This window comes from Balaenoptera musculus, chromosome 20 (genome assembly GCF_009873245.2).
Source record: "Balaenoptera musculus isolate JJ_BM4_2016_0621 chromosome 20, mBalMus1.pri.v3, whole genome shotgun sequence".
Classification (NCBI taxonomy): Eukaryota; Metazoa; Chordata; class Mammalia; order Artiodactyla; family Balaenopteridae; genus Balaenoptera; species Balaenoptera musculus.
In genome coordinates, this window is record NC_045804.1 from 535,344 (window position 1) to 563,238 (window position 27,895).

Sequence of the window (27,895 nt, forward strand, 5' to 3'; positions counted from 1 at the left end):
AACAAACTCCAGGCTCTTTCAATACTGGATCAGAAGAGAGCTTTGCAAAGTCCCCTGAGAAGACAGAAGGTTCCCAGACGTGTAAGACCAGCCGGTGTCCAGCATGAATACGTTCAAATAAGACAGAGAAAGCCGAGGTGCTGAGGCAAACACCAGGGATGCCTGCGGAAAGGCCCACAGAGAAGTGTCTAATTTAACCTCAAGGGCCTCTGGCCCCAGGAGCACAGCTGCCTCTGTCCCGAGATAAATGTTAAATCTCAGCCTGTTGCCATGAAACATTTACCCAGTTCCCTTGTTATAATTCCACGTTCACTTGGCAGTGTCCTGAGCCCCCTGACGTCTGTCTACTGGGAAAGAAGGCACCTCCCCAGGGGGTTTCTGCTGTTCACAGTCTATGGTACAGTGTTTCACACGGCAAATCAATAAAACGGGTTCATTACGAGTTGCCTTCTGGGTATCTTGACTACACTGGAGAGATTGCTCTGATCAAGTTGACAGACACATGGACAGTTTTCTTTCTCTGTAAATTAACTGGCATCCTGGTGTATTACTCAGTCAGGACTACCCTGGAATTGGTCTCCAGGGGCTGGGGCGGGGCCGCCTCTGCGTGAGCCGTGGAGCCTTAGGAAGGAAGGCCAGAATCAGCAGCTACCCCCCTCCCAACACCCGCTCCTGCCTTTAGACCCTGCTGCGTTTCCACATGTGCGTCTGTTTTGGGGAACAGAGGGCTCTGATTCTAATAACTCCCTGCCCCCCAACCCCATCCCAAACATACAGACATCGCTTTTTGTTTTTTTGGTTTATTTACTTATTTTTTATTTTCCCCCTGTTATTTTATTTTCCTGATTTTGCAATACACCTCCCTGGGTCTGTATATTTTGCCAACTGACTGTTTCAACCTCTTGTGTTGCTGACTGCACTAGAAATCAGAGAAAAGCCTTTCTCTGCCCTTGTCAAAACTTCAGCTGTTCAGTTTGACACAGAAATTTTTCTCTATTGAAAAGTAATAAAAATTAAAATGTCGCAGGATCTAGAAACAGAGCAGTTGGACAAATCAACTGACATTTTCTTAAATTGTGTTTTACCATCTCAACACTGGACTTAAAAAAATTTTTTTTATTGGAGTAGAGTTGTTTTACAATGTTGTGTTAGTTTCTACTGTACAGCGAAGTGGAGTTCCCGTGCTGTACGGCAGGTTCTTATTAGTTATCTATTTTATATATATTAGTGTATCTATGTCAATCCCGATCTCCCAATTCATCCCACCCCCAACCCCTGCTTTGTTATAAGAAAATGGAATCTACTCCGAGACTAGAAACACCCAGGGCCGCAGTTTTCCAGCGTCACTGTGCATGAGAATCACCCTGGAGAGCTCACTCACAAGCCGCGTGCAGGCTCCGCTCTTAGGGAACCGGATGCCGGCGTCTGGGGTGGGTGCGGCGGGCTGTGTACCGAGCAGCATCGGGCTTTGTGCACCTGGCGTGGAGGAGGGAGCTTCTGTCTAACACAGGGACTGAGACGAAACCCATCAAACTGGGAGAACCCTGGCATCCCGCCTCCCAAATTTCCAATCCCAGAGCATCAAAGTACCGCAAAGAGAAAGAGCTACAGCAACACATCGGTAAGCGCAGGTGGCTAGAAGGAGAGAGGGGACGGGTCATTCCTCGGCTCCCTCCTGGCACTAGAGAGAACTGTCCCATGTGCGTTTCTGGCTGCATAGTTACGGTCTCCTCTGTGCCGCGCCTCTCCCGGGGCTGACAGAACATGTCTTTACTCAGAGGAACAAGGTGATGAGACCCAAGAGGAACTTGGTGGGAACCAGAACTTGGTCTGGGGACCCATCTCCACGAAGGGAGGCTTAAGCTTGAGTAGCTAGAGGGGGAACGTGAGTAACCGGGGGGAGTGGAAGGTACCTCCTCCTGCCCCCTCCTCGGCCACCCCCCTCCACCTGATGACTTCCCCTCATCCGTGCTGAAAACAGACTGAGCTGAACTGAAAATAACCGAGGAGATTCAATTAAATTACATCAGGCCTGGCTCCCAGGCAGTTGCTAATAAAATCATAAGCATTCTAATCAGTGTGGCAGACAAAGACAAAAATGTTTACTGGTTCTCTTTTTTTTTTTTCCCCCACACTGAAGTAGCCAAACCCTCAAGAGACAAGGCCCAATGAAACCAGCCTTCCTTCTATCACCTTTATGTGAGGTTACGAGCAGGACGTGCTCTTGCTGACTCCGCTGAGGGAGCCCCACCTTCGGGGGGAGGCCTTTGCTGGGCTTCCCCACCAGGAATGCGATGGCTGAGCATCATGTGTGACACCCGCTTAGCCGGCGACGGTCCTGCACCTGTCGGTAGGAAAGGGTTCAACTGTCCCAGACCAACAACTCTCCCCTACACTCCTGGTCACCGGAGATGGGCTCAGAGCTGATTCTCTCAGGGGGCGGACTCGTCAGGGGCTACCGGAGGCCTCGGGCCAACAGGGGATTGGTATTAGTATTTGCTTCTGGAAGACGACAGTCCTCAGAGAGAAAGACAACATAACAACAAGCCATTTCCCCTCGGCCCTCTATCTACTGTTCTACCACAGTCTTGGAATCTGAGAATACAAAGCTGAAGATAAACATTAATTAAACTTCCCATGTCAGGGCTAAGAGATTTTCACCTGAAAAAGCCTCTTATCACCTCAACCACAGTTTTAAAAGAATCTGGATGTTCTCATTACCTTTGGGATCTTTCTCCGACTGAGCCCATCTGTCAACACTTTAGACCTTCCCAAGGCGACCACGTGCATCGAACCTAATGTGAGACTAAATTAATTCCGAAAGAGGTAAGACTGGGGGCCAAGTATCTTGGATGTAAAACTTTTAATCTGGTGAAATAAGCAAGCTGTTCGTACACCACTGAGCCACCACTGACTCGACAAAACTGCCAGGTGGAGAGAGATTCAACGGGCAGATATACAGTGTGGCAGGACCCTCAGGCCAGAGCCCGTGCACGGGGTGAAGATTCCGTTCCCCGCGAGGTCTTAGGAGGTGGGCATTTGAGATCCAAGTGCTCTGGCAAGGATGCAATGGGGAGGGGACTTGCCATCTGCAGCTAAACCACCACAGTTTACAAGCAGGAGGAAGAAGCCATGTCACTCTGAGCTTGGAGACCAGGGTGCTCTTGCCTTAAGGAAATGACACGGGCGACCCTTTGCCCCTCATCCTGGTCTTGCTGCTTCCCACAAGCACCCAGTGCACTCAGTATAGAAAGCTACGTTCAAATCACTGCACAGAGAGCCCTGCAGGAGGGACAATCCACAGGAAGACACACTGCTAGTTAGTACACACTTGACAGCTCTGCCACAGATAGGTCAGGATGAGGTACCACCGTCAGGATGTCAATAATGACGCGTCCCTTGGAGAACGTGCAACCTCTTTCTTGGAGGATGTGTGTCTCTCTGAAGGATCCCAAGAGTCATGTGGCTTTATGAATTTGGCTAAAACAGGATCATTTCCATGTGATCCAGATACAGGGCTAAAATGGGAAGAGCTGCTTTGGATTTGGGAGGTAGCAGCACAGTATAAAGCTGGGTCTTTTTTACGCTGTGCTCGCTGGGTTCTTCTAACGTCATCATCATCTACTCAACACCCATCTCTTAGACACAGATTCAAGGCACTGGGTACAGGAGATAAGACGCCGTCTCGGACCTCAAAGGGCTAATGGTCTGGTAGCAAGAGATCAGCATGCAGATAAACACATAACCACATAATAAATGTTAGAAAGGGTGTGGGGAGAAAGTGGTCCATTTTAGGCGGGGCACAAAATGGTAGGAGGGGCTTTATGAAGGGAACTGGGGCTGAGGGTTAAACAAAACTCCTGATGGAGCAGGGTAAACAGCACAGGCAAAGGTGAGCAGGTGGGAACCAGCCTGCCCCCTGGGGAAACGGCACGTAGCTTTTCTTCACGATGCGAATGCGGAGTGCCAAGGTGCGGGGTGGGCGGAAGGGACCAGACTGCAGAGGCAGGCAAGGTACCGGCTGCTGGAGGGGTCACACAGACGTACAGCACCTGATATTTAGGAATGGCCAACCAAGAAAGAAGACAGAGTAGATGAATCCACGGAAAACACACCAGCGGGGAGCTGGAAGCCCACGCATCTGAATGTGGCAGTGTGCCAGCACTCCTCTGGGACAAGCAGGCTGCTAGGTGTGTTTAGCTCCAAGGCAGTTCCTGTTTTCTTTTGCAAAGGCTGTGCCTGGATGTCAAGCCCCAGCCAAGCTAGAGATGGGTTCTTCCAAGACTGAGAATTCGAGAGCAAGGGCGAGGCTGCGACGGCGAGGCAGGCGGAGAACGGACGCGGCCGTCACGCCTGGCCCACTCCCGCGCGACGGGTCAGCACACATCTTGACGGGTGTGCGTGTCCACCCTTCGTGCCCATTTCCGGTCTTCACCCTGAGGCAGGCAGGAGTTCGGCTGGGTTCCCTGCCGCCACTTTTATCGCTAGCCGTCATCTAAATCCTGGAAAATGGGGGCTCTGGGGGTCATGACGACAGTGCCAAGGGCCAGCTCAGGGTAGCCTCACCTGTTCACTGCAGGATGGAAACATGAAATGGCCAACACTGTAGCCACACGGTGTGGGCCTATCTGTAGTAAGGGGAGGGAGTTGTGACGGGCACACATCTCCCCTCGGCCAGAGCCAGGAGCCGGCAGGGTAAGGGGGTGGGAGGCGTGGGCCGGGGCACCAGGGTCAGGACGGCCTCCATTCAGCAGCCAGTGACCTGGGCAGGTCACACAAGCTCTCACAGCCGGTGTCTGTGGGACAGAATGACGACGAGGATGAGAGCACTCTTCCGGAAGGGTCGTCGTGATAACAGATAGGAAAGCATCCAACCAGGGCTCGGGACATGGAAGGGGCTTAACAAGCGTTGGTTTCTCCTCTCATAGGACCCAGGCCCTCCGGCAACGCCCGCGGCTCCCGTGGTGTGCACTGCGTCCCCCTTTCCCACAGCTGCTCCCCGTGTTCTGACCAGCTGGCTGTTAGCAACCCCGTCAGGAGCTCGGAGGTTGGTTCATCTGGGGCTTCCTTCCAGCCCACAGGGATTTCTACAGAGAGCATTTAAGTGCTGTACCCACTAGAACAGAAAGCTCCAACCTAACAGAGCTCAACTTTTTGGAGGTTTGGTTGATTTGAAAATTTTCATTGATTAACATTCGCCGCACAGGCTTTGTGTGTGCGTGTGTATTTCACACGTGCTTCAGCGTTTTGTGTTTTGTTTTTGCTGAACCATTTGGAAGTAAGTTTCAGACGTCAGGGAAAATCGCCCCTAAACTATTTCAGCATCTCCCCCATAGCCACATTGCCATGACCACCCAGAAGTGTCGTGTGGATCCAAAACCACTATCTAAAGGGTAGTCCAGATTCGGATTTCTGCCCTGCTCCCCAGATGTCCTTTAGAATTGTTATTTTCTTGGGCCACAGATTGCACTCGATTATCAGGTCTCTTTAGTTTCCTTTAGTCAAGAATAGTCCCCTTGACGGTTTTTGTTTTTCACAACACTAACATTTTTGAAAAGTCCCAGTCGGTTACCAAGCAGAATGTCCCAATATCTGAATTTGTTAGTGTTTTCCCTCATTAGATCCGGGCAATACAGTCTTGGCCCCAGTACTGGACAGGCGTATGACAGTGTGTACCGTACTGGACAGGCGTAAGACAGTGTGTACCGTACTGGACAGGCGTAAGACAGTGTGTACCGTACTGGACAGGCGTAAGACAGTGTGTACCGTACTGGACAGGCGTATGACAGTGTGTGCTGTACTGGACAGGCGTATGACAGTGTGTGCTGTACTGGACAGGCGTATGACAGTGTGTGCTGTACTGGACAGGAGTATGACAGTGTGTGCTGTACTGGACAGGCGTAAGACAGTGTGTTCTGTACTGGACAGGCGTAAGACAGTGTGTACTGTACTGGACAGGCGTAAGACAGTGTGTCCTGTACTGGACAGGCGTAAGACAGTGTGTGCCGTACTGGACAGGCGTATGACAGTGTGTGCCGTACTGGACAGGCGTATGACAGTGTGTGCCGTACTGGACAGGCGTATGACAGTGTGTGCCGTACTGGACAGGCGTATGACAGTGTGTGCCGTACTGGACAGGCGTAAGACAGTGTGTGCCGTACTGGACAGGCGTAAGACAGTGTGTGCCGTACTGGACAGGCGTAAGACAGTGTGTTCTGTACTGGACAGGAGTATGACAGTGTGTACTGTACTGGACAGGCGTATGACAGTGTGTGCTGTACTGGACAGGCGTAAGACAGTGTATACTGTAGTAGACAGGCGTAAGACAGTGTGTACTGTACTGGACAGGCGTAAGACAGTGTGTACTGTACTGGACAGGCGTAAGACAGTGTGTTCTGTACTGGACAGGCGTATGACAGTGTGTACTGTACTGGACAGGCGTAAGACAGTGTATACTGTAGTGGACAGGCGTAAGACAGTGTGTACTGTACTGGGCAGGTGTAAGACAGTGTGTACTGTACTGGACAGGCGTAAGACAGTGTGTACTGTACTGGACAGGAGTATGACAGTGTGTACTGTACTGGACAGGCGTATGACAGTGTGTGCTGTACTGGACAGGCGTATGACAGTGTGTACTGTACTGGACAGGCGTAAGACAGTGTGTACTGTAGTGGACAGGCGTAAGACAGTGTGTACTGTACTGGACAGGCGTAAGACAGTGTGTGCTGTACTGGACAGGCGTAAGACAGTGTGTACTGTACTGGACAGGCGTATGACAGTGTGTACTGTACTGGACAGGCGTATGACAGTGTGTACTGTACTGGACAGGCGTATGACAGTGTGTGCTGTACTGGACAGGCGTATGACAGTGTGTGCTGTACTGGACAGGCGTAAGACAGTGTGTGCTGTACTGGACAGGAGTATGACAGTGTGTGCTGTACTGGACAGGCGTATGACAGTGTGTACTGTACTGGACAGGCGTAAGACAGTGTGTACTGTACTGGACAGGCATATGACAGTGTGTGCTGTACTGGACAGGCGTAAGACAGTGTGTGCTGTACTGGACAGGAGTATGACAGTGTGTACTGTACTGGACAGGCGTAAGACAGTGTGTACTGTACTGGACAGGCGTATGACAGTGTGTGCTGTACTGGACAGGCGTATGACAGTGTGTGCTGTACTGGACAGGCGTATGACAGTGTGTGCTTTCTATTACATCCCGTCAGGAGCAGCACCCTTTCGGTCTGTCACATTACAGAGCAGGCTGAGGATGATCGGGAAGGTGCCACGTACCAAATGGGCGACACGGCTACACGGGAAAACATTTAGTCCAGGTAACAGCATTCTGACTACATACCCTCGACGGGGCATCACCTGAGGCTTTATTTAAAATGGCAATAAATTCTTGAGCTTTATGGAGTAGGCTTGTTCTTGGTACAGGTGTTGGTATACTGATTCCGAAACTGCTGCACGTAATGCGGGGTAGAACAAACAAATGGGCATGTTGACATCATCGGGGACCAGGGGTCTTACTGAGGGAGGATGGAGAATCAGTGAGGACTGGGAAAGGTGGAGAAGAACTCTGGTCCAGGATCAGAGCCAGAGGCAGCAGTGGGAGGTCATTAAAAAAAAGCCTGCCTCTGTCTACTGGAAGAGCTTAGAGGCAGTAGCACCCCGGGAGCCCCAAGCACCCCCAGAACCCCGACTTTGGATTCTTATTATCATTCCCATTTTAAAAGAACTCCAGTGTTCCTCAGAGAAAGGAAGCTCCAGAAAGAAAGAAAGTACTGGGCTTCCCTGGTGGTGCAGTGGTTGAGAATCTGCCTGCCAATGCAGGGGACACGGGTTTGAGCTCTGGTCTGGGAAGATCCCACATGCCGCAGAGCAACTAGGCCCGTGAGCCACAATTACTGAGCCTGCGCGTCTGGAGCCTGTGCTCCGCAACAAGAGAGGCCGCGATAGTGAGAGGCCCGCGCACCGCGATGAAGAGCGGTCCCCGCACCGCGATGAAGAGTGGCCCCCGCTTGCCGCAACTGGAGAAAGCCCTCGCACAGAAATGAAGACCCAACACAGCCATAAATTAATTAATTAATTAATTAAAAAAAAAAAAAGAAAGGAAGTACTGAAAAAATGGATGGGTCACGTCAAGGGGACGCAGAGCCAGCACGAAGGGGCTCCCGCTGGCCATACTTTGAGCAATTTGAACATTTTAAAAAGACACTAAAAAAGAAATTGTGAGCTCAAATCGCTACTTAAAAAAATTGTAGGGGGACATAAAGGGAAAGCTTTTCTTTCAGATGAATGCCAGCTACTGAACGTTGAAGCAATTACAGAACTAGAAAATCACCATTTTGCAACCGTCAGTATAATAACTGATTAAGGCTCGTCCACGGCTGCCAAAACCATCGGACAAAAAGTTGCTGGTCTCCAAGTACAACACCCAGACCCGTCATTAATTATAAATTTAAAGAAGGCACCCTTGCAGTGGAGGGATCTGATGAAAATACCTCAACCAGGCGGTCAAAGGCAGCATCACTGATCATGGACAATCTGGATATACTCGAAGGGAAGAAGATGCCTGCTATCCCTCCCCATCCCAAAGCAAAGGACCAGCCACAGCAGCGGCGTCACCTTTTGTGCTGTTGAGCTGGATCTGATTCCCACAGCCAAGCTTTTAATTAATAGAAATGACCTCCAACTAATACCTTTTCTGTTCTGCAGGCGGCTTGGTCCAACTGCTCCTTGCTGGCAGCCCCAAACAGGTTACTGTACTCCACAGGCCTTCCTGCCGGGGGGAAGAGCATCCGAACACAGCTTTCAGGTGACCAGTGGGCTGCCTGCCACGCCTCCTTTCCCAGAATCGACAAAGAAAGTCGAGGGTCACAGTGAACCTCGGGGTCATGCCTGGGGTTCAGGGTGTGAGGGTGACGCTCTGTCCTTGCTGAAAACACAGCCACCCGGAACTGTAAATGCTCCTGCTTGAGAAAGAAGTATTTAACTGGGAGCTACTACCCCGTGACTCCTAAGTCCCGTGCAATCTGTAAACTGTGATGACTGTAGCCCTAACCCCTTGAAAATGGAGAGAAGTTTCCCCCCAGCTTTCCCCACGGCGCACTCAAAATCCCTGAAATCCTGGACTGGGTCGAGCTTCCTGAACACACCAAGCACTTCGGCGGCCCGGCATCTTTCCTTGAAGTGTCCTCTCCCCACCTGTGCTCCTGGCTCTACCGTCACTACCACCTGCAGCTTCCTCGGTGCAGACGGGGCACTGCCCCCAGGCGCCCTCCACGCTGACGCTGACGGGCACCGGGCGCTGTCATTCTTTTCCACATCCTAAGTCCCCCTGGAGACCACACATTCCATGAAAGGGACTATGTCTTCCTTATCTTAGCATCCCCAGGGCCTCGCAGAGAGCCTGACACACAGCTTATAAATGGATAACAAACAGTCGGATCAAAGAATGAATGATTATTATGCAAGGCTGAGTCTCACTGCCTTGACTCCATCCCAATGACGCTATTATAAGGTGGAAGAACACACACAGGGACTAGTATTCTTTAAGCCAACAACAGCATGAGGGCAAAGTCCCGACACAGAGCTAGAAGAGAGACAGAGGACGCAATCCGTAGGCTGCTGGGACCTGCAGGAAGTGTCCCCCAACCCCGGAACTCGATTTAGAACTTCATCTCCATAACTTAACACCCCAAAGTATCGGAGAAAATCAGACTCTTCTGCAGAATAATTTATTTGGGGAAGAGATGTGTTCCTGAAACAGCTGTAAAGCATACAATATTTTTCACATTTACTTACAACATTAAATTGAAAATTCGTTCCCACGAGGGATTATTTTTCTTTACCACTCCTCCAAACCAGACAAAAGGTACACAAGAATGTAGGAAACCTATTAAAATCGCATACTGAACGAAAAAATAAAAATGACACTGTTCAGATAACATCAGCACCACTGCCCAAAGGCAAAAAATAAAAATATACCACGAAAGCACAGGCCTTTCCCAGAAATACTGTACCAATCTCGAAAGGAAACTGATCTCTGATTTCAAAAGGGTGATTTCCATCCCAGGAGTCCGTTGGGAATTTCTATTTTACTTTGGGAATTATTTTCAATTTGAGTGATTCTGCACAGGTCAAATGGAAATGGAGCTAATCTAACAATTAACACAGGTACTTAGGGTTTAAGTGCATTTTCCAAGAAATCACTTGCATTGGTATCATAAGCTCTGCTCGTTATGGTTTATTGTTTACATCTGTGTTCCCGTTAAGGCCGGCTAATTCCGCTACCCCATCTCAGCCATCAGCTGCGGGTCTCTTCCCTCTGGCCTCTCAAACACCTACAGTCCTTCAGCCTCTTCCTCCGCGGGGTCTTTCCCTCCCCACCCCGTACGCCCCAGAACCTTCCCAGTCACAGTTATGTGACTGTCTGGCACCCACATAACTGAGCACTTAATTATACGTGGCCTTGGCTTGTTCTTTAATTCCTCCACATGTTACACTTTTCTCCCCTGGTCCTACGTCCCACGTTTAGACCTTCTGTCACCTCAAAGAAGCTGTGGGGTGCTGAGTGTGGGTTTAGAAACTAGTTATGGGTTTGCTATTTATCCAGAGGAGACTCTTTAGTTAGTAAGAGAGACCCGGGAGACTGACAGCATGTGGGTGCAGGGGTCAGACCGCCTCCCTTCACTTTCTGCCTCGTAACTCGGAGCAATTTCCTTCCCCCCTCTTAGCTCCTTTGCTCATCTTGAAAATGAGGGCAAGAACAGTACGCTGTGGTATAGTTTTTGAGGGGTCAGTGAAACAATGGCTATGAAAGCACTCAGCATGGGGAAAGGTCCAGTCCTGTGGACAGTAGTACGTACACGGGAAGGACTCGGTCAATGGCAGCTGTTGTTACGGAAACCATCTGTCAAGACACACACACACACACACACACACACAAGTGCCAGATCCGCTGGGTGAGGAGTGGTACAGGCAGGTGATGCAGGAGGGGTGGCAGGTACCGCTGGGGAGGGGCTCTGGCTGGTGTTCCTTGCTGGCCTTTTCTACTGGAATAAGGAAGCCTGAGGTCTTCTCTCTGACTCTTTAAAACAATTTCTAGTGACTAACATAGGTACCTATTGTTCACAAATTTATCGGGTACTATTTAAAAATGTGACTACATTGATGCCTAAAGTATGGTTATGTAAGGATGTGATTATCAGGGGCTGCTGGGTGAAAGGTGCAGGGAACTCTGTGTTACTTTTGTGACTTTTTTTGTACCATAAGCTCTACTCATTATGGTTTATTGTTTATATTTCTGTTCTCCTTGAAGCCAGGCTAATTCTGATTCTGCAAATCTAAAATTACTCTAAAAGTCTTAAGGAAATGATTACTAACAGGTTATTTCCTTTAGTTTGGATGTCTATATTTAGGACTGAATTTCCTGCACACAAATAACTACTGTATTTTTAAGTTAGATTTGCTGTGGACTGAATGTTTGTGCCCCCAAGTTTGTATGTGGAAGCCCTAACCCCCTACGGTGATGGTACAGGAGGTAGGGCCTTGGGAGGGGATGAGGTCATGAGGGTGAGGCCCTCAGGATGGGATCAGTGCCCTTAGGAGACACCACTGAGTTTGCTTCCTTCCTCCCTCTTCCCACTTCCAGCCTCTCTCTCTCTCTCTCTCTCTCTCTCTCTCTCAAGTGAAGACACAGCCAGAAGGCAGCCCCTGCAAGCCAGGAGGAGATTTCTCTCCAGAAACCAAACTGGTGGCACCTTGATCTTGAACTTCCCGGCCTCCAGAACCAAGAGAAATTCAGTCCGTGGTATTTATTATAGTAGCCTGAACTAAGATAAGATTCCAGTTCCTACTGGTACTGTCATTAAAATATCTCTACTTCTATCAGTTGAATATGTAACCATTAAAGTGACCATCTGTGTGACTTTGGACAAGTTATTTAATTTCTTTGTGCCTTGGTTTCTTCATCTATACGGATAATAAATTTCCGCACAGGTTTAAATAAGTTAATTATGTAAAGTGCTTCGAAGGTGGCCCTTTTGTGGGAAGTGCTCAGTCACTGTGAGCTGCTGTTGCTGCTGTTATGAAAGTACTGCTGAATTCATAGTCCTAGAGCAGAGCTATGTCTCTGCACAAATGTGTAGACTCGTTCTCAAGAGACATGACCTAGATTGCAGCCATAGGTTACACTGGTTGGCTTTCATGCATGAAAAGTCTCGAACTCAGGGAGGGTGTCTTCCCCTAAGACGATTCCACAGTTGTAAGTCAAGTCCAACTCTTGGCAATGCTGGAGTGATCAGCACAGGAGTCCCAGGAGGATACGCCTGGCTGTCCCCTGCAAGGTGGGTCTTTCTCGCGTACCGTGTGCCGCCCCAGCCAGCGCACCTGTGCCCCTCTGTGCAGTTCCACACCTGCAAGGCTCCTGAGGCTCCCAGAAGAGCCTGGCACACTCAGGCAGCGCCACACGCAGAAGGCACGGGCCGGGCTAGCACGCACAGTCTGTTTTGTACTCAGCAGCACAAGGAGCGCGGGCTGAACGCTGGAGTCCCTGCCAGGCAGTCCAGCCCTCAGGGAGCCGTGACCCTCCCGGCTGAGCTCTGACCCTCCCGTGTGTCCACATCGCCGTGGCCGTGGGCCGCCGTAAAGCCAGGGCGAAGCACTGCCCCGTTCAGCCAGCAGGCGTTCTGCTGCGACCCCTCACCACTTGCTCAGTCTCTGTTTTATGGCAGTTTTCTCTGAAACTGCATGCTCCCTGCCCCCAGGACGGGACTTTGACAATGAGGGAGCCTTGGTAAAAAAGAGAGAAATAAGCGTGGGGCTGCGACGGTGCAGACCCGCTTGTGGCCCCGCTGCAGCATCCGTCCAATCAAAGGGAACGCAGGCGAGAACCGCAGCCCCAAGCGCAAGGGGGCAGGCAGGACGGTTTTGAGAAAATCAAGGAACTTCTCTGAAACACAAAGGCGCCAGGGGTCCCGTGTCTGTGATGGGGGTTTTATGCACGATCCCATTCTGACCATTAGCCGTGTGTGGTTCGTTTCAACAAGTTAGCCAGCCGCAAAGCGTGTGGACCCTCTCCTCGCAACACCTCAAAACCCTGTTTGATGTTCCCTGAATGCCTACCTGACAGGACAGCACTGGGTAGAAAACTGGACTGTTTTCCAAAGAAAAAAAATGTGAGGGTGTTCCCAAAAGTGAGCTTTCTCTGGGCTCCCCCCCCACCCCCGCTTTCTCCTTAAACAGACCCTGCGAGTCTTTTTTTCCTATAATATCTTTTGTCATTTACAATAAAATTAAGTCAGTTTTTCCACGTTTAAATACAAATGGGAACACAGTACGTTTGCTGATCTGATGAGAATAAATGTCCTGGTCCAGGAGAAGGGAGCGTGCAGCGCGGGTGGTACCCGAGAGGCCTCCAGAGCAAGGACACGACACTGCCGCCTGAGACTTAAACCGTACTCAGCACAGAGGGCGCCACTGTGAGGACCCTCGGCTGAGTGTGGATTTGGTGGGAAACCAAAGGAAAAGCTGTGCTGTGACAGTGCACGCCCCGACATGGCCCCGAGGAGGGGCGCCTGGCCTGGGGACATGGAATTCTGGTGCGTCAGCCGTCTTGTCTGTGAGGTGCAGGTGGTGTGATGGTTAGAAGCACAGGGTCTGGAGTCCTCACTTACTCTGTGACACCGCAGGGTTCCCATTTCTCTGTGCCTCGGTTTCCTCTTCTGGAAAATGAGGCTAATGATCTAGTAGTTGTGAGAAGCAGATAATCTGTGTGGATTTCTCAGCACCGCACCCAACTCAGAGGAGGCGTAAATACCCGAGGCAGCTGCTGTTACCATCACGGCAGGCCCGTCAGGTCATCACAGCCCGACGCCCTTAAACACCTGGATCATCCATCGCCTGCCCTCGCCCGGGTTCCACCTTCACCAGTGGCATCTTGCTTAGTGGCTTCTGGTGTGCCCATCACCAGGGGGACAACCCGCTGGCCCTGCTGGCAGGACACTTCATCCACACGGCCGTGGTGACCCTGACTGACGCCGAGCATTTGGGGGTTCGGGAGGCATGTTCACGAGACCCCGTGGCTCTGCGTCCGAGCAGCCTGGGTCTCGGCCCGCCCCTGAGCCGAAGCCCACGGGGCAGCACACGCCTCACACCCATCCGAGATCGCCTTACCTGTGACGTGGAGCTTTTCCTCGGTGACCTCGGCCTTCAGGTAGATCCGGCCCCTCTTCTCCGTGTGGTCCATCCCGCAGAGGCTGGGGACGTTTATCACGCACTGCTTGTGCACGTTCATATCACAGGCTGTGAGTCAAGAAAGCAAAGGGTGAGGCTGGGCATGTGGCCTGGAAGCATCCCTCCCTCGGTGTTTTGGCTGCATGAACAGAAGTGAAAATGAGCCACCCTCTAACTCGATACTCTGCTATAATGCTTTTGGTGACATAAAGAACTGTTAGCAGATGTCCCTTACAGCACAGGCTTCATGTGAGTGACAATATCCTTAAAATACTCGATCCATATTTGTCCAGTCTTAACTGAAGCAAGACACCCCCCTGTCTTCTGTGAATGCTTCCAATATATAACAGCATACAAAATTCACATAGGTAAGTGTATGTATAGCGCAGACTAATTACTATTTTATGTACACAGAGGCAAATAACATGCACATTTTAAACAGAGGATTCTTTCTGCCAAAGAATTTCTTATGCCTTTCTGAGAATTTGCAGAGTTGAGTAAAGGAAATTCAGAAAATGTTCCTTTCCTCAGTAAACTCTGTATTTCCAAGGAGGCTTAAGTGCATTGCTTTTGTTTGCTGTTGTTGTTTTTAAAAGAACCTGTGCTTGATATTTTAAACCTGTCTTCAGATATTTAAGTATTATTCTGAGTAAAACAAATATATGCCTGGCATAAGCCATTTCTCAGCAGCTGACATTACGTGGGCGAGACAGGGGGAGGATTAAAGAAAGATCAGTCTTACTGTAATGGACTAAAGGGACCCTGAAGAGAGTCCAGGGCACTGAGCACAGACAGAAGACTCTGCGTAGGTGTTTCAGCTCTACCGGCCCTGTACCTTCAGGCTTCCAGAAGGAGGGGTGGCCCCTGGAACGCCTGTGAATCCTCCAGGGGATGCTACAAGGCTCTTCTGAGCCTTCGTGCCCCTTTCATTTTCAGTGGTTAATTTTAACGTGGTGAACTAAATAGCAAGAAGCATCATGAACGACGGATCTCAGCTACGATTATAAAACACCGAAAGCAGGAAAAGGGATACAACGAGGGAAGAACGATTAATGTGGATTCATTCCCAGAGGGAACCGTTCAAAATCATGTACCTTGATTCGGCCAATACAAAGCCTCTTGAAAAGCTGTGCTATGACCCGCATTGACCAAATCACGTGTTCAAGTACTTGGGCAGAACGTGCAACTTAAGGGAATAAATGCCAGAGCCTCTGGAAAGGACGTGGACCTCAGGGAGGGCGTGGGAGGTGAAAGGGCCCTGGGCTGTATCTTTGTCTCGGCACTGCCGTCCGCGGCTTGTATCGTACATCCTGGGAAGCTCATTTGCTTTCCAACTCCCTTTCCTACTCCGCAAACTAAGAGGCCTGCACGAGTGGCTGCTGACGTTCTTTCCACCGAGCAGAAATGTCTACAGCATCATAACCTACTGTGTGTAAGGGCAGAGGAAGAGGCTTCTTCTCCGCACAAGTGGCTCTGGCTGGGGGGTGGTCTGGGTCCTGGCACCCATCTGCGTATTTTCCTGCACCCCCAGGAAGAAGCACAGGCAGCAGCCCCAGAAACCCCAGGACTCCAAGGCAAAGGGCTTAAAACAAAACACACTGGTTTAGGTCAGGGGTTTTCAAAACGTTTACTAACAGAACCCATTTTACAACCAAAATGTTAATAAGCAGGATCCTAATCTACAAACCAGATGAGTGTTATTTCATTAGCATACACTTGGTTAATAAATTCAAATCTATACCATTTATTTACTATAAAGACATTCCTGGATAACCAAGAAAGGCCTCTGATGCAAACAAAACTTTGCACCCAGCCGTTAGGGATGCCGGGTGAAGACTCAGTTCAGCCTCAGCGATGCATTTATTTCTGTCTTGTGTTAAAGCTGGACAGGCAGCTGGTGCCCTTCTTTAAGTGCACCCTTCACGACCCCGGCTGACTCTGCAGTGGATGTAGCAGGAGAAACGGGAGGGCCCCTTCTGCCTACTGAGTGAAGCTGGGGACATCAGTCTGCAAGGTCACCTTCAACTCGTCAAGGCTGAGTGCCTAACACAGCTGAGGATTCACTTTTGTTCCAAGTTTTAAAATAATTAAAAGTGTATTTACAAGTGCACTTAGAATCCACACTTGCAGAGCCTCTGAAAACGGTGTCTTTGGAATCCTAGCGTTTCCCGAAATGCAGGAAGCCACTGGCCTTGCCAATCACGAAGCTTCCATGAAGCTCTCATATTCTACAGCTTGGGAAGGTGAAGCAGCCCTGTGTTCTGAGAAGCCATCCGTCTACTCCATAAAGTTCATAGAGCTTGATGTTTATGTGCAGTTGGCCCTTGAGTGACACGGGTTTGAACTGCACAGGTCCACTCAGACACGATTTCTTTCCAACAACTCCACAGCTGCTCGCCCCAAACCACACCCCCGTATCCGCTGACTGTGGGCGCTGAGCGTCTGCGGAGGGTCCTGGAACCGACCCCCCTCGGATACCGAGGGAAGACGACATACTTATGTCTTTGCTCCGTGTCGGGACACACAGATGAGGCTCGGGCCCTAAGAGCCGTCACTAACGAATGACACATCTTATATTCCCATGACCCTTCCCCTTCTACTAGAAAAAACCGGCTCAGTAAGTACCTTTTCATGTCCTAAGAATAAAATTTTATTGAAACAAATAAATAGCCTGGGGAATCTCATTACATGACAGTAATCAAAGCAGAGAGTTTCCACAGAAAGAAAGAGATGTTTTTCTTTCCTCCTGGTGTCTGGTGGAGATACACACAGAGCAGAAAGCGGAAGGGGAGAGGACGGATGTCTTCCGGGATTTCATCTCTAACTGGCCTGGTAGGAATCTGATCTGTCCAGAAACACACAGGGCAAGTGAACTTCAAAAGTAAGATGCCCTCCCCGTTTTCATTTTCGCTGCGGTTTCAGCGCTATGGAGAGCCTACTGGAGTTTTCCACAGTCCACCCACTAATTAGAGACCCGGGAAGATAAGGAGTACGAATGCTCAGCTCATCTTGAAGCCGAACCAAACGTGGAATCTGGAGGTGGGGACACATGGCATTCGTTGTGGGGTTTGACGGGCCTGCGTGCGACAGCGATTGAAGATCTCTACCACGGAAGACCGGGGCAGCACCGACTCCATTAAATCGGGTGCTTTTGGGGTGAGGGTTGATAAGTAGGCAGTTAAGTAGTTTAATAAACCAGAACTTCGAGAGCGGAGAGATTCTCTACTTCTTCAGTAGAGTCCATATCTGAACGAATTCTACTGACGGGCTGAAAAGTCACTACATCTTGAAGGGCCCTGTCAACCCCGGACACATCTGCAGAGCCTCACCATCTACTAGGAAAAGAAAACTTACTTACTGTCACACTTCATCCCTTGATGGATAAGTCCGTACAGCAGTGACCCGCAGTGATCGCAGAAGGTGGGGCTTCCGTAAGTGTGGATCTTGAACTTGTGCTTGCTCCTGGGGTCCTGAGGGGAGAGGCAGCACACTGCTCATCAGTCACGGGGAGACCTCGCCTGGGGGCTAGGCCCGGCTCAGGCCCGCCCCTCCCGTCCCCACAGCAAGGCTCCAGGCGCCAGGCTGTGTGTGCACCGCTGTCTGAGGTCACACGATGGGCGGGGGCGCCTTTGCCGCACCGTGTTTTAAGAGGCTGCCCGTTCCGGGCTGGGCACTGGATGCCCACGTTCCCTCTCTTTCCGGGTGTAATCCGCACACAGCGGGGTTTCTCCCAAAGCTACCGCTTCTGGACCCAGAGCCGTCAAGGTGCCCGAGGGCACGCAGAGCGGTTCAGACACCGCGGTCTTGCCGCATCCCCAGGGCCCAGCGTGGGCTGTAGCAGGCACAAAGTCAGGGTGTATCTGTGAAGCTAAGCTGAGCTGAGTGACCCTGGAGCCGTTCAGCAGACTTTGGGCCATTTCCTTCTGGGTGAGGTTTCCAGGAATATACTCTAAGACCAGATATGCACCCAAACCCACAGGGACGTCTTCCTGCTTCTGCACCATTTCCAAAGCATCATATGCATTTGCAGAGGGAAACTTCAGTGTAATCAGATGAACACTGGAAATGCCTGGAAGCCCCCTCCCCTAGCCCCCGTGGCAATTCATCTCCTCTAGCACCACGCAGATTACTGAAGGGACAACTAGGCAGCCTTTTTCCAAGCAGTGTTTTGTTCCTCAACCTACAGATAGATTATAGACAAGGAAGCAAAAATCACACCTAGCACACAGTAGTAATGACAGAGCAGGGGCTCTGGGGTCACACTGCCTGTGCTCAAATCCTCGTTCCGTTCCTTCCCAGAGGCATGACCTTGGGCAAATTACTCATCCTTTCTGCCCCATCTACACACCGGGAAATTAACAGGACTTGTCTTATGTGGTTGATATAAAGACAAAACAAGTCAATCTCAGTGAGATGCTGAGAAGGGAAAACCCACGTAAAGCAGTAGCCCCTCTGCTTCCTGCACCTCTGTTTATTAATACGTAAAGTCGAGCACTGAGCTAAAAGATCAACACATCCTATTTGAGCTACGAAACAATTTCATCCTCAACATGCCACATCAGAACCCTTCCTCATTCAATTCCTCCTCCCAAACCATTCTCTGTGGCCTGAGCAGGTGCCACTGTCTGAATGAAGGAAGATGCCAGGGGAGCAGGGTTACGGGGAGGAGAGACCACGAGCTCCACTACAGACAAGGGAAGCCTGGGGTGTCCCTGAGGTGTCCTTTAGTCTGGGGCTTCTCCAATGCAAAGGTACTCAAAGAAAGATATTCTTGGCTTCTGACTTCCTAAGAGCCTGGGTGCTGGTGATGTGAGGGAATTCCAAAGGTGATCTTGACTTCATAAATAACTGACCTTTTGGTTGACATTGGAACCTAAAATCTAAGACACATACCGACCAATGAATTATTTTGACTACTTTTTAAAGATAGAAATTGAAAAATTCTGGAATATTTTAATCATGCAGATTAAAATAGTATAAAGAATAGTAAGCCAAACGCTCATGTAAACCTGATAAATGTTAGCATTTCCTCCGATCTGTCACTGTATTAATACAATGTATTAATCACTGTAATAATAATAATTATTATTATTACCCTCATTCCACAGAGATGCTAGCGCTCTTCGAAGTCCTGTGGCCAGTGAACATCAGAGGTGGGATCTGACCAGCAGCTGAGACTCTAACACTGGTTCCCATCCGAGAGCTTTCAGAAATCCACCCAGAATGAGGCTCTGCCTCCTAACACCTTTTGAAAATCTTTTTATATCTGCAACACAATTTTTTTTTGAAATGAGAACACCACCTGTTTCTTGTAAATAAAGTTTTACGGAACACAGCCGTGCTCATTCATTTATGTATTTCCTGTGGCTACAGTGGCAGAATTGAGTGACAGAACCTGCATGGCCCACAAAGGCTAAAATACTAACTGGCCCTTACAGAAAAAGTCTGCCAATCTCTGCTCTAGGACCGTGGTTTCCAAAGTATGGTCCCTACACGGCACCAGCATCACCTGAAACTTGTTAGAAAGGAAGTCATTTAGCGCTTCCCCAGACCAACTGAATCAAAGTCCGCGGAGGAGGCCTCAACACGCCCTGCAGGTGAGCCTGACGGCAGGTACACGAAGGTGGGGAACCACTGCTTTAGAAGGTTCCTCCACAAATATTTAGTAAGTGCTTATTGGGTGCCAGGTGCCTACATGTGTAAATGATCGACACAGGTCACTGGTTTACTTTGGAAATGTCTCTTGGGGTGAGAAAAATCCACACCGTCCTTGGGAGGTGACTTTTCCATCCAGTAGCAGCTGTGAACGTGGTCTGAAGTGCGGGCTTAGCCTTCCACCAATTTCCCCAATATTCCAGGATGCTGGGCAAAATGTCAAGGGCACAGGCTGGTGTCAGTACCAATTAAAAGTTCCCAATGCGGATAGTAAAGGTCGTGTCCTACCACGTGAAGGGCAAAGAGGAGGCCGGGGGAAGGACTGCCTGTTCTCCCTGCAGAAGGACAGCATCAACCGTCAGCGTGAAATAAATCCAGCGTGGCAGCTCCCACACAGCCCCTGGAGCCTGGGCGCACCAGGCGGTCCCAGGGCAGCTGTCCTGCCAGTTGGCTGTCACATCGATCTCTGTTGACGTGGCACACGGGGAACTTGCTTCACTTCTCAGGAGGATCTAAGGCTTACTCATCCAAGCCCACGTGGCATCTCCAGGCTCTCGCCTTTGGAGGTGCAGGAAGAGAGCTGCCCCTCCTGGATGTGGCTGGAGAAGGACCCAGTTCTTGGAGTCTTTACACCCTAAAACTGTGCCAAGGATGGTGCCTACGGTAACAATGACAATAACAACACAAACACACCACCTGCTTGTGGACCATCCCTGTGTGCGGGAGCTTTATGAAAACCAACATCTCTCCTATAGAGAGAGCCTTTACCAGGATTCTGGAGACCTGTGTTCTGACTCCGCCTTGACACAAACTCAGCAGCCTTGGAAAAGTCATGCCATTTATTTACAAAGCATAAATAAACCCAGTCTGCCAATGTCCTAGCCGGGGGGTGAGGGTGAGGGAACACATGAGAAGGGGCTTTGCAACCTGAAAAATCCCTGGATGAAGGCAAGAGAAGATTACTTCCAACAATAACATAATCGTCATAAACTCCAAGGTGTCAAAGGTTTCCCAGCAATACTTCAGGGACCTGGGCTCGCAAGGGGAGGAAGGAGAAAGCTAACGGGCTCCGGTGCCCACAGGCGGCTGGAGGGGAGGCCAGGTTGGCAAGAAGGCACAGGACTCTGTCTGTGGCCCTGAGTCCTTCCCCTCCGCCCTGGACTCGCCCTCCAGGGCAGCGCCTGTGAGACAACCAGCCCGGGCATCACGGCGAGGGGCCGCGACCACCTCCTGCAGCGCAGAAGTGAACTCAGGAGCACGGATGCTCTTCCTGGTCCGATCTCACCTCGTCTGACAAGAGAAACCAGTGTTAGCTGAAGGGCTGTGACTTAATGGAGACTTGCAGAGAGCAACTGCTCTAAAAATCAAACTTCCCAGATCTCTGATTTTCCATCAATAGCCAGTAACTTCTTTGGGCCCCAGCTTCCTCGTCTGGACCCCGAGGGTGTTGGTTGGATCGGGACCTTTCCTGTGGGATTTTGGGGAGCCCGACAGAGGTGTCGGGAGGTCCCGTGGGATGAGGACGGGAGAGGGAGGCCGCTGCAAAAGGAAAAATTTGAAAACAACTGGACCAGATGGTCTCTGATCCTGTCTTGCTTTCAGAAAGAAAACAACCAACTTTTCATCTTTTATTCTGAAATCATCGAAGACTCACAAGAATTTGCAAGCAAAGTACAGACCGTCCCCATGCACCCCTCACCACCCTGCTTCCCCCACTGACAACATCTTACACGAGCGACCGCGGTACGTCGGCAAAGCCGGGACACGGACACTGCTGCAGAGACATGAACTAAACGACAGGCTTGAGAGTTTCACCAGGTCTTACGTGCGTAATTCCAATGCATGTACTTTTATTGTACAACTTACGAATTAAATACTCTGTTTACTGAATAGGGAATACAGTAATATTTGCTGGGTAAATACCATTAAGTCAAGCAGGACACATTAAGTTAAAGGCGCATCTGTTGTTGGTTCATCAAATATGTAACCCACTGGATCTCAAGGGATGGGGTCCTGGGAGAATGAGTCAAGACTCATCTGAAAAGTAGAATCAGATTGCTTTGCTCTAAGCATAGGAAGCATGTGCTGTTTCTAAAATGTTCTGATCAGTTTTTCAAAACAAAAGCATTTCGAGGCACAGGCCGACTGAGGGATCCCCCGAAGTGCAGGACCAGCCACGGGGCCTGGGACAGTGAAAGGTGTGTCAGCCATGGCTTCCAGGTGATGCTGGTAACCCGGATGGAAAGATAGGACCCCAAGACAGGAGCTGTGTCCCGCGGGCTCCAAGATGGGCTTCCTGACAGCTGCTGAGTGAATCACACAAACAGTGCCTGCCGTGGCGTCCCCAAGAGGCTCCGTGTGGCCAGGGAGGTGTGCGCAGAGGAGCTGAGCCTTAGGTGCCCGAGTGCCACTCGCCCTCGGGTAGTGAGAAGCAGCGTTTGACGGACGGGACCCGAGGGGTTTTTCTGACATCTATAAACCTCGACGTCCAACCCTTCCACTGGGGAAGCCCCAGGTAGCACCCCTGCCCCTCTCACCTTGTCTTGGGTGTTCCCTACTCCTGGTCTAACCATCTTCTGCCAACACCCCATCTGCCGAAACACCTAAAAAAGCAACAGCGAAGGCTGCTTCGTCCTGCCAGGAAGCCGCTCCAGATGCCGGGACCAGGCACGCTTTCCTTCTTTCCTCTGGCCTTCCAGAGTGTTCTATTTCTTTTACCTGCCACTCATGCAGACAGTTACTCCTCTACCTTCCTCCCCCTCCATCTTCTCATCATTTATCACCAGCCCCCCAGCCCCCGCCGGAGGACAGACACTGAGGGCTTTGAAGAGATTTCCTAAAGCACACTGCTGAATTTGCAGCTGGACCAGAACCAAGGCTGGCAAGTAAGTTTTCACGTTATCTCTGGGCTTCCTGGAAACCAAAGCAAGGAGGGAAAAGAAACAAACATGGTATTAGGTTCCTCCGGGACCGCAAAGCCACCTGGATGCAGAAACCTGCCTTAGCGTCGTCTAAAGGCATTTTGTCTCATACATGGTGAACCTCCATACACGTGTGTGAAAGGGACCTCCGAATCTTTAACAGAGCACACTTCCATCCCTGTTCACCTGGGGATTCACGATAGGTGTCTCACATATAAGTTAGGGTAAGTCCGGCTGCACCTGGTGCCGCAGTGGCATGGCTGGTCTACATACCACATCTGCACTACTCCCAAGTTGGTAACACTTTCGCATTTAGTGCAATACGTGCAAACCTTACCTTTTACTTCTCTAGGCACTGGCAACCTCTCATTAAGAGGAGTGTGAAACCTGCTGTCATATGTCACAAGCCTGACATTATGTTATAACGAAAGCGGGAAACACTCAGCTTAGACGTTTCTGTCGTCTACACGTTTGGGGGAGAAAAAAGTTTTTGACTAAACCAATTTTCATAGGCACAAATGAAGTCTAACCCACAAATCTAAATCTAGGCTGCTTAGGAAAAAAATAACACGTGAACATTTCAAGTTCTACTGGAAGCATCTGCTAGCCTGCTTTTCCTCTCTTAGTTTTATAATACAGCAACTTAATTGGAAACAGATCTCAGCATTTCTACCAGGACTTTTCAAAGTCTTTCACCATCATCACCATCATTTTGTAATACGTTCAGAGTAGTAAATCCATGGGTGTGCAGTGTGCAATATTTTGATGCTGATGGGCCTTGCGTTTCCTAGACAACTTCTTGTATTGTCTGTAAGCATCTAGAAGGCGTCTTCTAGATGAGGTTTAAATTGCAGGCTTCCATGATGGAGACGCATCCAGCAGGATGCAATGTGAAACCTCTAGAGGAGTTCAAACCCTCATACCCCAGGAGGCGGGCGATCAATGATGCTCTTTGACAAGGATGTTTACATCTGAATAGACATCCCTTCAAATGCCCTTTTGTTTTTTTCCATGATTATTATGTTTTGATTCTGGGTGCCTGGTCTTTCTTTCTTCCTGGTCCCCATGCCTACTTTTAGAGTTTCCAAAGATTTCTTCTTTTTTTTTTATAAATTTATTTATTTATTTATTTTTGGCTGTGTTAGGTCTTCGTTTCTGTGCAAGGGCTTTCTCCAGTTGCGGCGAGCGGGGGCCACTCTTCATCGCGGTGCGCGGGCCTCTCACTATCGCGGCCTCTCCCGTTGCGGAGCACAGGCTACAGACGCGCAGGCTCAGTAGTTGTGGCTCACGGGCCTAGTCGCTCCGCGGCATGTGGGATCTTCCCGGATCGGGGCACGAACCCACGTCCCCTGCACTGGCAGGTGGATTCCTAACCACTGCGCCACCAGGGAAGCCCCAAATGCCCTTTTAATTGGATGAGTAAAAAAAACGGCAGGCTTCTGGCTAGAGGTCATCCGGGCTTGAATTTTCCACCTGAACGTGAATGTCTCCGAAATGCCCTACACCTTTCCCATAGAAGGAGGACGGAAACAGCTGTCACTGAGGGCTGGGGTTCAGGCTTTAGGAGTTTCTGGAAAAGACTGCTTTTCACTGAAGCCCGGGGTGCGATTTCCTCAGCCGCCCTGAGCAGCGTGGCTCCTTCAAGCTGCTCCCTCCACGTACCAGGAAAGGTCCCTGTTTCACCATCTGATGTGTTCCCATGAAGCACACTCGTAAGCCAAGCTTGGGTCTAAATGTCACCCACGTGCTGAGTACACAAGCAACACCGAAAACATTGCTCCGAGGGCGAATCTGGCATTATTTCTGTGATCTTAAATTTCTTGGGAACAAGTTTTGTTTTGTTTCTTTAAGGTCTATGATTTTAAAAATTCCTATTTAAAACTTTTTGTTAACATCAGAGTATGACCAAAACCAGATCGTCTGATGAGGGTGACTTTATGTAACTTGGATACGATTCTAATCATTACATCGGACATCGCGTGTTGAGCAAGCAAGGCTCCGACAGCCCTCCTCAGGCTGAGGAATCAGCCCGCTCAAGGGTGCTTTGCCTTTGATAATACCGGTCTTGTTGAATGTGGCCTGCTCTAAAACAGAACTAAGGGGCTTCCATTTCTGGTGACAGTTAATTTTTGATCTTAATGTAACCCCATTTTATTCTGATGAGTAACATTTACCTTTACAGTTGGACTACCTTGTCAAACCCGGCTTTGCTAGCAGAAAGACCCTTATGGGTTCTTTGCCCTGATATGTAAGATGCTGTAATCATTAAATGAGAAGCGACAGACTCTTTGTAAAAAATTCTATATAAATCACTACCAGCAAGGCTAAATAAACCATAATTTACTTAAATTCTGGAATACTCTGTAGCAGTTAAATCAAATGAGCTAGATCTTTCTGTAACTACATGGACAGATCTCCAAGATATATTGTCTAATGAAAACAGCAAGCTGGGGCTGCCCTGGTGGCGCAGTGGTTGAGAATCTGCCTGCCGGTGCAGGGGACACGGGTTCGAGCCCTGGTCTGGGAGGATCCCACATGCCATGGAGCAACTAGGCCCATGAGCCACAACTACTGAGCCTGCGCGTCTGGAGCCTGTGCTCCGCAACGAGAGGCCGTGACAGTGAGAGGCCCGCGCACCGCGATGAAGAGTGGCCCCCACTCGCCGCAACCGGAGAAAAGCCCTCGCACAGAAATGAAGACCCAACAGAGCCAAAAATAAATAAATTTAAAACAAAAAGCAAAAAACAAAAAAAAACCCCAGCAAGCTACAGAGGGAAACATAAAATATAATGACATTCACATAAAAAACAGAATAAAAAATAACCCTCGGATAGAGAACGATAAAACAGCTTTTCTCTAGATAGATATATAAGTAAAATACCTTATAAGTATATATAAGTAAAATATACCTCTGACTAGTTTCAGAGGTAACAGTGAGAGGAGGCCCTAAACACTATCGAAATGATTTAAGTCAAAAAAAATGAATTCATACATTATCTACGTAATCCAAATTACCAGGAATCCCAGCTGAATTTATTTGGTTCTATTTCACCCTGTTCATGAGACCATTTAGAGGGAGAGCCTACACATGGTGAAGGAATTCGGGGCACAACTGTTATATCTGGTGGTAAACGGCTTTGTCTGTAGCTTCCCCAGCAACCTGCTGAGAAGGTGTCTACATGAGACCACTGTGCAGATATCTGGTCCCACCAGCCATGAATAAAACTGAAATCTTAATTAAAAGCTATCATATAACCAGCATCTCCTTACTTTGTAATAAATTTTATATGTTAACATCTCGGGAAAACTTGACATATATAAACATCTTATCAATTACAGCTTTCAAATTCCAAAAGAATCTTTGATGATTTAGTATGAAATTCTGATATTAAAATAAGATGCTTGAAAGATGCAAGTATTCAAACCACAAAGCCTAACTATTATTCATTAAAAAAAAAAAAGGTATTTCCAGGACTTCCCTGGTGGTCCAGTGGATAAGACTCCACGCTCCCAATGCAGGGGCCCGAGTTCGATCCTTGGTCAGGAAACTAGATCCCGCAGGCTGCAAACTAAGACCCGGCGCAGCCAAATAAATAAATATTTTTTAAAAAATGTGTAGAAGAGCTGAATAGACTTTTTTTTTTTTTAAAAAAAAAAAGGTATTTCCTAGTTAGCTATCAATTTCTTCATTATACGTCAAAAATTGTCTATTGTACACCTACTGTATGCCAGGTGGTGCGTCCATAGCGGTGGAGGCTCCAGGTCTGGCTCAGGTCCTGCCTCATGTGGGAGAGGCTGCGTTTGCTGCGTTAACAAGTCCCTAACTTTCAGTGGCTCACCACCGTAAACACTTATTTCTCACTCTTCACCCTGGGACCCAAGAGAGCAGCCCCTCCCTGGGATATTGCCAGTCTCATGGCAAAGGAAAAAGAGAAATGGCAGAACCACTCAATGGCTCTTAAATCTCCCACTTGAAAATGGTGCCATCATTTCTGCTCACACTTCACTGGCCAAAGCAAGACACACAGCCAAGCCAAAGTCAACAGGGCAAGGGTGTAAAATCCTCCCCAGGAAGGGGCAGTGAACTGAATAATAAAAGAATCTACAAAGACCCACGGAGAGCTCAAAGTCTTTTGCCATTTTATATTATTTGACGAAGAACAACAGAAGAGCTTCCAACTGTGAAATCCTGTAGGTTTAAGGTCAACTGAAGATAGTTTCAAGTTGGTGATGTCAAATAAACCATCTACCTTTTAGGTATCACATTAGCTTAGCAGCAAAGCTGTGATGAAAAAGCCCCAAATCTCATTGGCTTTCCACAACAAACCTTTGTTTCTCACTCACGTTCTATGTCAGGTGCTGCAGGCTAGCAGTGCTCATCCTGGGACCAAGGGATTAAGAGCCCACCACTCCTGGGGACACCCCAGTATCAGGGGAAGAAAAGCAAGAGGTAGGAACTGAACAACGAAATCTGTTCCTACAAGAGGCATACTTCTCAGCCCCTGGCTACCAGTGGTCCGAGCACAGGGCAAGCCGACCCTGGGGGAGTTGGCTGTCCTCTGCGGGGAGCTGCCGGCCACGTGGTGATGGGTGGCGATGGGTGGCTCCATCATCCTCTCACAGGTGACAGAGCAAACGGCGGGGGAAATAACCCCATCTTCCACACCTGTTCCTTTACCTCTTAATCTATACTTTATACCCAGGAGTTCATGAAAGTTTGTGTCAAGGATATATCATCATTTTTCCTTTTCCTAAAGTCAACCTGACTCCTCTGAGGGAAAAAAAATCATTCAAATATTATGTTTCTTTGTCCGTTCAATCAGGTGAGCTAATTAACTAGATTTATGATAAATCTTGCAAATGACAATCTTCTCTGGAAAATCTCACATTTAAAAGAACGTTACTTTTTTCCGTTTTAAGCTTTTGCGCTTTGAATTACTTTTAGACTCACAAGCTATAAAACTGCAGAGAGTTCCCACGGAACCCTTCACTCAGCTTCCCTCCGAGGATGGTTTCTTACAAAACCGTAGTAACACAGTCAAAACCCAGGAATGGCCGTCGGTACCATGCTATATTAT

General features: G+C 49.2%; 1 protein-coding gene across 2 annotated transcripts in view; it reads right to left on the minus strand.

Moving 5' to 3' along the window:
- PRKCA (protein kinase C alpha) overlaps positions 1–27,895 on the minus strand; it is a 364,830-nt gene that overhangs the window by 91,606 nt on the left and 245,329 nt on the right. For both annotated transcript variants that reach the window (XM_036836347.1, XM_036836348.1), the window contains exons 4-5: positions 17,600–17,711; positions 14,182–14,310 (exon numbers count right to left, since the gene is read on the minus strand). In XM_036836347.1, the coding sequence (XP_036692242.1) occupies positions 14,182–14,310; positions 17,600–17,711 (241 nt within the window). The remainder of the gene's footprint in view (positions 1–14,181; positions 14,311–17,599; positions 17,712–27,895) is intronic.